This window comes from Salmo salar, chromosome ssa04 (assembly GCF_905237065.1).
Source record: "Salmo salar chromosome ssa04, Ssal_v3.1, whole genome shotgun sequence".
Taxonomy (NCBI): Eukaryota; Metazoa; Chordata; class Actinopteri; order Salmoniformes; family Salmonidae; genus Salmo; species Salmo salar.
Genome location: NC_059445.1, coordinates 81,464,701 through 81,477,200, shown reverse-complemented (window position 1 = coordinate 81,477,200; position 12,500 = coordinate 81,464,701). Strand labels below are relative to the sequence as shown.

At 44.1% G+C, this 12,500-nt stretch overlaps 1 protein-coding gene across 2 annotated transcripts in view; it reads right to left on the bottom strand.

Moving 5' to 3' along the window:
• Positions 1 to 12,500, bottom strand: part of LOC106603934 (calcium/calmodulin-dependent protein kinase kinase 1) — a 158,675-nt gene that overhangs the window by 21,681 nt on the left and 124,494 nt on the right. For both annotated transcript variants that reach the window (XM_014198188.2, XM_014198189.2), the window contains exons 12-13: positions 10,667 to 10,720; positions 7,314 to 7,387 (exon numbers count right to left, since the gene is read on the bottom strand). In XM_014198188.2, the coding sequence (XP_014053663.1) occupies positions 7,314 to 7,387; positions 10,667 to 10,720 (128 nt within the window). The remainder of the gene's footprint in view (positions 1 to 7,313; positions 7,388 to 10,666; positions 10,721 to 12,500) is intronic.

Below are 12,500 nucleotides of genomic sequence, written 5' to 3'. Positions count from 1 at the left end.
TTTCTCTCTATACCGTTTGTATTTCATATACCTTTGACTACTGGATGTTCTTATAGGCACTTTAGTATTGCCGGTGTAACAGTATAGCTTCCGTCCCTCTCCTCGCCCCTAACGGGGCTCGAACCAGGAACACATAGAAAACAGCCACCCTCGAAGCATCGTTATCCATTTGTCCACAAATGCTGCGGCCCTTGCAGTGCAAGGGGAACAACTATTTCAAGGTCTCAGAGCGAGTGCCGTCGCCGAATGAAACGCTATTAGCGCACAACCCGCTAACTAGCTAGCCATTTCACATCGGTTACACCAGCCTAATCTCGGGAGTTGATAGGCTTGAAGTCATAAACAGCTCAATGCTTGAAGCACGACAAAGAGCTGTTAGAATGAATGCTTACGAGCCTGCTGCTGCCTACCACCGCTCAGTCAGACTGCTCTATCAAATATCAAATCATAGACTTAATTATAACATAATAACACACAGAAATACGAGCCTTAGGTCATTAATATGGTCAAATCCAGAAACTATAATTTCGAAAACAAAACGTTTATTCTTTCTGTGAAATACGGAACCGTTCCTGCTGCATATACCCTGACTGCTTGCACGGAACGCAAGAGAAGTGACACAATTTAAAAGAAAGTCATGTTAGCAGGCAATATTAACTAAATATGCAGGTTTAAAAACATATACAGTGGGGGAAAAAAGTATTTGATCCCCTGCTGATTTTGTATGTTTGCCCACTGACAAAGAAAGGATCAGTCTATAATTTTAACGGTAGGTTTATTTGAACAGTGAGAGACAGAATAACAACAAAAATATCCAGAAAAACGCATGTCAAAAATGTTATAAATTGATTTGCATTTTAATGAGGGAAATAAGTATTTGACCCCCTCTTAATCAGAAAGATTTCTGGCTCCCAGGTGTCTTTTATACAGGTAACGAGCTGAGATTAGGAGCACACTCTTAAAGGGAGTGCTCCTAACCGCAGCTTGTTACCTGTAAAAAAGACACCTGTCCACAGAAGCCATCAATCAATCAGATTCCAAACTCTCCACCATGGCCAAGACCAAAGAGCTCTCCAAGGATGTCAGGGACAAGATTGTAGACCTACACAAGGCTGGAATGGGCTACAAGACCATCGCCAAGCAGCTTGGTGAGAAGGTGACAACATTTGGTGCGATTATTCGCAAATGGAAGAAAGACAAAAGAACTGTCAATATCCCTCGGCCTGGGGCTCCATGCAAGATCTCACCTCATGAAGTTGCAACGATCATGAGAACGGTGAGGAATCAGCCCAGAACTACACAGGAGGATCTTGTCAATGATCTCAAGGCAGCTGGGACCATAGTCACCAAGAAAACAATTGTTAACACACTACGCCGTGAAGGACTGAAATCCTGCAGCGCCCGCAAGGTCCCCCTGCACAAAAAAAACATATACAGGCCCGTCTGAAGTCTGCCAATGAACATCTGAATGACTCAGAGGACAACTGGTGAAAGTGTTGTGGTCAGATGAGACCAAAATGGAGCTCTTTGACATCAACTCAACTCGCCGTGTTTGGAGGAGGAGGAATGCTGCCTATGACCCCAAGAACACCATCAAACATGGAGGTGGAAACATTATGCTTTGGGGGTGTTTTTCTGCTAAGGGGACAGGACAACTTCACCGCATCAAAGGGACGATGGACAGGGACATGTACCGTCAAATCTTGGGTGAGAACCTCCTTCCCTCAGCCAGGGCATTGAAAATGGGTCGTGGCTGGGTATTCCAGCATGACAATGACCCAAAACACACGGCCAAGGCAACAAAGGAGTGGCTCAAGAAGAAGCACATTAAGGTCCTGGAGTGGCCTAGCCAGTCTCCAGACCTTAATCCCATAGAAAATCTGTGGAGGGAGCTGAAGGTTCGAGTTGCCAAACGTCAGCCTCGAAACCTTAATGACTTGGAGAAGATCTGCAAAGAGGAGTGGGACAAAATCCCTCCTGAGATGTGTGCAAACCTGGTGGCCAACTACAAGAAACGTCTGACCTCTGTGATTGCCAACAAGGGTTTTGCCACCAAGTACTAAGTCATGTTTTGCAGAGGGGTCAAATACTTATTTCCCTCATTAAAATGCAAATCATTTTATAACATTTTTGACATGTGTTTTTCTGGATTTCTTTGTTGTTATTCTGTCTCTCACTGTTCAAATAAACCTACTATTAAAATTATAGACTGATCATTTCTTTGTAAGTGGGCAAACGTACAAAATCAGCAGGGGATCAAACACTTTTTTCCCCCACTGTACTTGTGTATTGATTTTAAAGAAAGGCATTGATGTTTATGGTTAGGTACACATTGGTGCAACAACAGTGCTTTTTTCGCGAATGCGCTTGTTAAATCACCCGTTTGGAGAAGTAGGCTGTGATTCGATGAGAAATTAACAGGCACCGCATCGATTATATGCAACGCAGGACACGCTAGATAAACTAGTAATATCATCAACCATGTGTAGTTAACTAGTGATTATGTTAAGGTTGATTGGTTTTATAAGATAAGTTTAATGCTAGCTAGCAACTTACTTTGGCTTCTTGCTACACTCGCATAACAGGTAGTCAGCCTGCCATGCAGGCTCCTCGTGGAGTGCAATGTAAGGCAGGTGGTTAGAGCGTTGGACTAGTAACTGGAAGGTTGCTAGATCGAATCCCCGAGCTGACAAGGTAAAAACCTGTCGTTCTGCCCCTGAACAAGGCAGTTAACTCACTGTTCCTAGGCCGTCATTGAAAATAAGAATGTGTTCCTAACTGACTTGCCTAGTTAAATAAAGGTAAAAAAAATACAAATCGGTGTCCAAAAATGCCGATTACCGATTGTTATGAAACCTTGAAATCGGCCCTAATTAATCGGCCATTCCGATTAATCAGTCGATCTCTAATCTTAATGCTACAGCATTCTAGACGATTCTGTGCTATCAACTTTGTGGCAACAGTTTGGGAAGCCCCTTTCCTGTTTCAGCATGACAATGCACAAAGCGAGGTCCATACAAAAATGGTTTGTTGAGATCGGTGTGGAAGAACTTGACTGGCCTGCACAGAGCCCTGACCTCAACCCCATCAAACACCTTTGGGATGAATTGAAACGCCAACTGCGAGCCAGGCCTAATCACCCAACATCAGTGTCCGACCTCACTAATGCTCTTGTGGCTGAATGGAAGCAAGTCCCCGCAGCAATGTTCCAACACCTAGTGGAAAGCCTTCCCAGAAGAGTGGCGGCTGTTATAGCAGCAAATGGGGGACCAACTCCATATTAATGCCCATCATTTTGGAATGGTTCTCGCAGTCTCGGCCAGCTGCGACCAAGCCTGGACTTGAACCAGGATCTCTAGAGGCACAGCTAGCACAGTGGTCTAGTGACGACTGTGCCATTAGACCACTGTGCCACTCGGGAGGCCCAAACTGAACGTTTTCTTAAACGTCCTGTGAACGGAAGTGAAAGTTTTGCCTGTTCTGGGAATGTTCATTTTTTGGTTGCAGGGAGGTTCTGAGAACATTTTCCCTGATAGTGTGTCTGCAGGCAAACACTACTGACACTTTGTTTTGGCTATAGAGGGGCTGTTTTTTCATCACATTCAGTTGGCAATCAGTGGGAACATAATTATTTTTGAAGGGTGTGTGTGTGTGGGTGTGTGTGTGTGAGAGTCTCCTTGGCATGTGCTTTGCCGCTGAGTAACAACTCAAATCAAATCAAATTCTATTGGTCACATACACATGGTTAGCAGATGTTAATGTGAGTGTAGCGAGATGCTTGTACTTCTAGTTCCGACCATGCAGTAATATCTAACAAGTAATCTAACAATTTCACAACAACTACCTCATACACACAAGTATAAAGGAATGAATAAGAATATGTACATATAAATATATTTACATTTACATTTTAGTCATTTAGCAGACGCTCTTATCCAGAGCGACTTACAGTAGTGAATGCATACATTTCATAGAATTTCATACATTTTTTTTTTTTTTTTTCTTCTGTGCTGGCCCCCCGTGGGAATCGAACCCACAACCCTGGTGTTGCAAACACCATGCTCTACCAACTGAGCTACAGGGAAACCCTATATATATGAACGATCGATGGCCGAACGGCATAGGCAAGATGCAGTAGATGGTATAGAGTACAGTATATACATATGAGATGAGTAATGTAGGGTATGTAAACATTATATAAAGTGGCATTGTTTAAAGTGACTAGTGATACATTTATTACATCCAATTTTTTATTATTAAAGTGGCTAGAGATTTGAGTCAGTATGTTGGCAGCAGCCAATCAATGTTAGTGATGGCTGTTTAACAGTCTGATGGCCCTGAGATAGAAGCTGTTTTTTCAGTCTCTTTTTCAGTCCCAGCTTTGATGTACCTGTACTGACCTCGCCTTCTGGATGATAGTGGGGTGAACAGGCAGTGGCTCGGTTGGTTGTTGTCCTTGATGATCTTTATGGCCTTCCTGTGACATCGGGTGGTGTAGGTGTCCTGGAGGGCAGGTAGTTTGCCCCCAGTGATGCGTTGTGCAGACCTCACTACCCTCTGGAGAGCCTTACGGTTGTGGGCGGGGCAGTTGCCGTACCAGGCGGTGATACAGCCCGACAAGATGCTCTCGATTGTGCATCTCTAAAAGTTTGTGAGTGTTTTTGGTGACAAGTCAAATTTCTTAAGCCTCCTGAGGTTGAAGAGGCGCTGTTGCGCCTTCTTCACCACGCTGTCTGTGTGGGTAGACCATTTCAGTTTGTCTGTGATGTGTACGCCGAGGAACTTAAAACTTTCCACCTTCTCCACTACTGTCCCGTCGATGTGGATAGGGTGGTGCTCCCTCTGCTGTTTCCTGAAGTCCACGATCATCTCCTTTGTTTTGTTGACGTTGATTACATGAGGTTATTTTCCTGACACCACACTCCTAGGGCCTCACCTCCTCCCTGTAGGCCGTCTCGTCGTTGTTGGTAATCAAGCCTACCACTGTAGTGTCGTCTGCATACTTGATGATTGAGTTGGAGGCGTGCATGGCCACGCAGTCATGGGTGAACAGGGAGTACAGGAGAGGGCTGAGAACGCATCCTTATGGGGCCCCAGTGTTGAGGATCAGCGGGGTGAAGATGTTGTTTCCTACCCTCACCACCTGGGGGCAGCCTGTCAGAAAGTCCAGGACCCAGTTGCACAGGGCGGGGTCGAGACCCAGGGTCTCGAGATTAATGACGAGTTTGGAGGGTACTATGGTGTTAAATGCTGAGCTGTAGTCGATGAACAGCATTCTTACATAGGTATTCCTCTTGTCCAGATGGGTTAGGGCAGTGTGCAGTGTGATTGCGATTACATCGTCTGTGGATCTATTGGGGCGGTAAGCAAATTGGAGTGGGTCTAGGGTGTCAGGTAGGGTGGAGGTGATATGATCCTTGACTAGTCTCTCAAAGCACTTCATGATGACGGAAGTGATTGCTACGGGGCGATAGTCGTTTAGCTCAGTTACCTTAGCTTTCTTGGGAACAGGAACAATGGTGGCCCTCTTGAAGCATGTGGGAACAGCAGACTGGGATAGGGATTGATTGAATATGTCCGTAAACACACCAGCCAGCTGGTTTGTGCATGCTCTGAGGACGCGGCTAGGGATGCCGGCAGCCTTGTGAGGGGCGGCAGCCTTGCGAGGGTTAACACGTTTAAATGTTTTACTCACATTGGCTGTGGTGAAGGCGAGCCCGCAGGTTTTGGTAGCGGGCCATGTCGGTGGCACTGTATTGTCCTCAAAGCGAGCAAAGAAGTTGTTTAGTTTGTCTTGGAGCAAGACATCGGGGTCAGCGACGGGGCTGGTTTTCTTTTTGTAGTCCGTGATTGACTGTAGACCCTGCCACATACCTCTCATGTCTGAGCCGTTGAATTGCGAGTCTACTTTGTCTCTATACTAACGTTTAGCTTGTTTGATTGCCTTGTGGAGGGAATAGCTACATTGTTTGTATTCGTTCATGTTTCCGGTCGACTTGCCCTGATTAAAAACAGTGGTTCGTGCTTTCAGTTTTGTGCAAATGCTGCCATCAATCCACGGTTTCTGGTTGGGGAAGGTTTTAATAGTCGCCGTGGGTACAACATCACCGATGCACTTGCTAATAAACTCGCTCACCGATTCAGCGTATACATCAATGTTGTTGTCCGACACTATCCGGAACATATCCCAGTCCACGTGATCGAAGCAATCTTGAAGCGTGGAATCAGATTGGTCGGACCAGTGTTGAACAGACCTGAGCACGGGCGTTTCCTGTTTTAGTTTCTGTCAATAGGCTGGGAGCAACAAAATGGAGTCGTGGTCAGATTTGCCGAAAGTAGGGCGAGGGAGGACTTTGTATGAGTCGCGGAAGTTAGAGTAACAATGATCCAGAATTTTGCCAGCCCGGGTCGCGTATTCGATATGCTGATAAAATTTAGGGAGCTTTGTTTTCAGATTTGCCTTGTTAAAATCCCCGTCTACAATAAATGCAGCCTCAGGATATGTGGTTTCCAGTTTACATAGAGTCCAGTGAAGTTCTTTCAGGGACGTCGAGGTGTCTGCTTTGGGGGGGAGGGATACACACGACAGTGATTATAATCGAAGAGAATTCTCTTGGTAGATAATGCAGTCAGCATTTGATTGTAAGGAATTCTAGGTCAGGTGAACAAGGACTTGAGTTCCTATATGTTGTTATGATCACACCACGACTCGTTAATCATAAGGCATAAACCCCCGCCCTTCTTCTTAACAGAGAGATGTTTGTTTCTGTCGGCGCGATGCGTGAAGAAACCAGGTGGCTGTACCGACTCTGAGAACGCATCCTGAGTGAGCCATGTTTCCGTGAAACAGAGAATGTTACAATCTCTGATGTCTCTCTGGAAGGCAACCCTTGCTCGGATTTCGTCTACCTTGTTGTCAAGAGACTGGACATTGGCGAGTAGTATACTCGGGAGCGGTGGGCGATGTGCCCGTCTACGGAGCCTGACCAGAAGACAGCTCCACCTGCCCCTTCCATCTGCCCCGCCGTTGTTTTGGGTCGCCTGCTGGGATCCGATCCAGTGTCCTGGGTGGTGGACCAAACAGAGGAGCCGCTTCGGGAAAGTCATATTCCTGGTCGTAATGTTGGTAAGTTGACGATGCTCTTATATCAAATAGTTCCTCCCGGCTGTATGTAATAAGACTTAAGATTTCCTGGGGTAACAGTGTAATAAATTGTAAGATGGCAGCATTGGTTTCAGCTTTGTGGTGGTGGTGGCTGGAACATCAAGTCTGTCTCACTTAATAAAAAAGAGGAGGAAGGAGGAAGACTTACGACTCTGGGAACTCCACACATTTAGTCCTGATCTTATTGTGTAGAACCAGGATGTACTCATCGATGAACGGACACTGCGTGAAGAGGAGAGAAAAAATGAGAAGAGAGGAGAGGAGAGGAGAGAGGGTTCAAAAGTTAGCTACGAGTTATAATTACATCTAAGACAATTCAAAGAACATCTTGGAGCAAAACAAGTCGGCTGCTTAGGTAACAGCATGAATATGACGTGCACCAGACATAGAAAAAGTCATCACTAAACAGTCTCTGTCTCTGCCTCTACAACAATAGAACATGGTCCATGTTACAGTCTCTGTCATACAACAATAGAACATGGTCCATGTTACAGTCTCTGTCTCTACAACAATAGAACATGGTCCATGTTACAGTCTCTGTCTCTACAACAATAGAACACGGTCCATGTTACAGTCTCTGTCTCTACAACAATAGAACATGGTCCATGTTACAGTCTCTGTCTCTACAACAATAGAACATGGTCCATGTTACAGTCTCTGTCTCTACAACAATAGAACATGGTCCATGTTACAGTCTCTGTCTCTACAACAATAGAACATGGTCCATGTTACAGTCTCTGTCTCTACAACAATAGAACATGGTCCATGTTACAGTCTCTGCCTCTACAACAATAGAACATGGTCCATGTTACAGTCTCTGTCTCTACAACAATAGAACATGGTCCATGTTACAGTCTCTGTCTCTACAACAATATAACATGGTCCATGTTACAGTCTCTGTCTCTACAACAATAGAACATGGTCCATGTTACAGTCTCTGCCTCTACAACAATAGAACATGGTCCATGTTACAGTCTCTGTCTCTACAACAATATAACATGGTCCATGTTACAGTCTCTGTCTCTACAACAATATAACATGGTCCATGTTACAGTCTCTGTCTCTACAACAATATAACATGGTCCATGTTACAGTCTCTGCCTCTACAACAATAGAACATGGTCCATGTTACAGTCTCTGTCTCTACAACAATAGAACATGGTCCATGTTACAGTCTCTGTCTCTACAACAATAGAACATGGTCCATGTTACAGTCTCTGTCTCTACAACAATATAACACGGTCCATGTTACAGTCTCTGTCATACAACAATAGAACATGGTCCATGTTACAGTCTCTGTCTCTACAACAATAGAACATGGTCCATGTTACAGTCTCTGTCTCTACAACAATATAACATGGTCCATGTTACAGTCTCTGTCTCTACAACAATATAACATGGTCCATGTTACAGTCTCTGCCTCTACAACAATAGAACATGGTCCATGTTACAGTCTCTGCCTCTACAACAATAGAACATGGTCCATGTTACTGTATCTGTCTCTACAACAATATAACATGGTCCATGTTACAGTCTCTGTCTCTACAACAATATAACATGTTCCATGTTACAGTCTCTGTCTCTACAACAATATAACATGGTCCATGTTACAGTCTCTGCCTCTACAACAATAGAACATGTTCCATGTTACAGTCTCTGTCTCTACAACAATAGAACATGGTCCATGTTACAGTCTCTGTCTCTACAACAATAGAACATGGTCCATGTTACAGTCTCTGTCTCTACAACAATAGAACATGGTCCATGTTACAGTCTCTGTCTCTACAACAATATAACACGGTCCATGTTACAGTCTCTGTCATACAACAATAGAACATGGTCCATGTTACAGTCTCTGTCTCTACAACAATAGAACATGGTCCATGTTACAGTCTCTGTCTCTACAACAATATAACACGGTCCATGTTACAGTCTCTGTCTCTACAACAATAGAACATGGTCCATGTTACAGTCTCTGTCTCTACAACAATAGAACATGGTCCATGTTACAGTCTCTGTCTCTACAACAATATAACATGGTCCATGTTACAGTCTCTGCCTCTACAACAATAGAACATGGTCCATGTTACAGTCTCTGTCTCTACAACAATAGAACATGGTCCATGTTACAGTCTCTGTCTCTACAACAATAGAACATGGTCCATGTTACAGTCTCTGTCTCTACAACAATATAACATGGTCCATGTTACAGTCTCTGCCTCTACAACAATAGAACATGGTCCATGTTACAGTCTCTGCCTCTACAACAATAGAACATGGTCCATGTTACAGTCTCTGCCTCTACAACAATAGAACATGGTCCATGTTACAGTCTCTGTCTCTACAACAATAGAACATGGTCCATGTTACAGTCTCTGTCTCTACAACAATAGAACATGGTCCATGTTACAGTCTCTGTCTCTACAACAATAGAACATGGTCCATGTTACAGTCTCTGTCTCTACAACAATATAACACGGTCCATGTTACAGTCTCTGTCTCTACAACAATATAACACGGTCCATGTTACAGTCTCTGTCATACAACAATAGAACATGGTCCATGTTACAGTCTCTGTCTCTACAACAATAGAACATGGTCCATGTTACAGTCTCTGTCTCTACAACAATATAACATGGTCCATGTTACAGTCTCTGCCTCTACAACAATAGAACATGGTCCATGTTACAGTCTCTGTCTCTACAACAATAGAACATGGTCCATGTTACAGTCTCTGTCTCTACAACAATATAACACGGTCCATGTTACAGTCTCTGTCTCTACAACAATAGAACATGGTCCATGTTACAGTCTCTGTCTCTACAACAATAGAACATGGTCCATGTTACAGTCTCTGTCTCTACAACAATATAACATGGTCCATGTTACAGTCTCTGCCTCTACAACAATATAACATGGTCCATGTTACAGTCTCTGTCTCTACAACAATAGAACATGGTCCATGTTACAGTCTCTGTCTCTACAACAATATAACACGGTCCATGTTACAGTCTCTGTCATACAACAATAGAACATGGTCCATGTTACAGTCTCTGCCTCTACAACAATATAACACGGTCCATGTTACAGTCTCTGCCTCTACAACAATAGAACATGGTCCATGTTACAGTCTCTGCCTCTACAACAATATAACATGGTCCATGTTACAGTCTCTGTCTCTACAACAATAAAACTCGGTCCAGGTGCTTGTCTTTTGAACAGACAAATCTACCTTTTCCCACTATCGTGCTGACCCAAACCAAACGGTGTCGGTTCAGATAGTTTCTTTTCATATTGCCCGGCATTTCATCACCTATGGCGGATGCATAACAAGGCCAGCTGAGCGCAGTTGGGCTCAGTTCAGTAGCGTGAAAAACCCTATAGAGGTACACAGGAGAAACACTTCTTCCACCTCTTCTTCCAGAGAATGTCACTAAAACAAACAAGTTGTGGGCAGGCTGGGAGGAGGTAATACGAGGAAAAAATGGACTGTTGGCTTACCTTCCCAAACACAAAGCAGTAGAGAGTTACTCCCATGGCCCACACGTCCAATGCCTGAAAAACAGTAGCAGTGGAAGGGTTGGAGGAGCTGTAACACTATAAACAGTAGCAGTAGAAGGGTTGGAGGAGCTGTAACACTATAAACAGTAGCAGTAGAAGGGTTGGAGGAGCTGTAACACTATAAACAGTAGCAGTGGAAGGGTTGGAGGAGCTGTAACACTATAAACAGTAGCAGTAGAAGGGTTGGAGGAGCTGTATCACTATAAACAGTAGCAGTAGAAGGGTTGGAGGAGCTGTATCACTATAAACAGTAGCAGTAGAAGGGTTGGAGGAGCTGTAACACTATAAACAGTAGCAGTAGAAGGGTTGGAGGAGCTGTAACACTATAAACAGTAGCAGTAGAAGGGTTGGAGGAGCTGTAACACTATAAACAGTAGCAGTGGAAGGGTTGGAGGAGCTGTATCACTATAAACAGTAGCAGTGGAAGGGTTGGAGGAGCTGTAACACTATAAACAGTAGCAGTAGAAGGGTTGGAGGAGCTGTAACACTATAAACAGTAGCAGTGGAAGGGTTGGAGGAGCTGTAACACTATAAACAGTAGCAGTAGAAGGGTTGGAGGAGCTGTAACACTATAAACAGTAGCAGTAGAAGGGTTGGAGGAGCTGTATCACTATAAACAGTAGCAGTAGAAGGGTTGGAGGAGCTGTAACACTATAAACAGTAGCAGTAGAAGGGTTGGAGGAGCTGTAACACTATAAACAGTAGCAGTAGAAGGGTTGGAGGAGCTGTAACACTATAAACAGTAGCAGTAGAAGGGTTGGAGGAGCTGTAACACTATAAACAGTAGCAGTAGAAGGGTTGGAGGAGCTGTAACACTATAAACAGTAGCAGTAGAAGGGTTGGAGGAGCTGTAACACTATAAACAGTAGCAGTAGAAGGGTTGGAGGAGCTGTAACACTATAAACAGTAGCAGTAGAAGGGTTGGAGGAGCTGTAACACTATAAACAGTAGCAGTAGAAGGGTTGGAGGAGCTGTAACACTATAAACAGTAGCAGTAGAAGGGTTGGAGGAGCTGTAACACTATAAACAGTAGCAGTAGAAGGGTTGGAGGAGCTGTAACACTATAAACAGTAGCAGTAGAAGGGTTGGAGGAGCTGTAACACTATAAACAGTAGCAGTAGAAGGGTTGGAGGAGCTGTAACACTATAAACAGTAGCAGTAGAAGGGTTGGAGGAGCTGTAACACTATAAACAGTAGCAGTAGAAGGGTTGGAGGAGCTGTATCACTATAAACAGTAGCAGTAGAAGGGTTGGAGGAGCTGTAACACTATAAACAGTAGCAGTAGAAGGGTTGGAGGAGCTGTAACACTATAAACAGTAGCAGTAGAAGGGTTGGAGGAGCTGTAACACTATAAACAGTAGCAGTAGAAGGGTTGGAGGAGCTGTAACACTATAAACAGTAGCAGTAGAAGGGTTGGAGGAGCTGTAACACTATAAACAGTAGCAGTAGAAGGGTTGGAGGAGCTGTAACACTATAAACAGTAGCAGTAGAAGGGTTGGAGGAGCTGTAACACTATAAACAGTAGCAGTAGAAGGGTTGGAGGAGCTGTAACACTATAAACAGTAGCAGTAGAAGGGTTGGAGGAGCTGTAACACTATAAACAGTAGCAGTAGAAGGGTTGGAGGAGCTGTAACACTATAAACAGTAGCAGTAGAAGGGTTGGAGGAGCTGTAACACTATAAACAGTAGCAGTAGAAGGGTTGGAGGAGCTGTAACACTATAAACAGTAGCAGTAGAAGGGTTGGAGGAGCTGTAACACTATAAACAGTAGCAG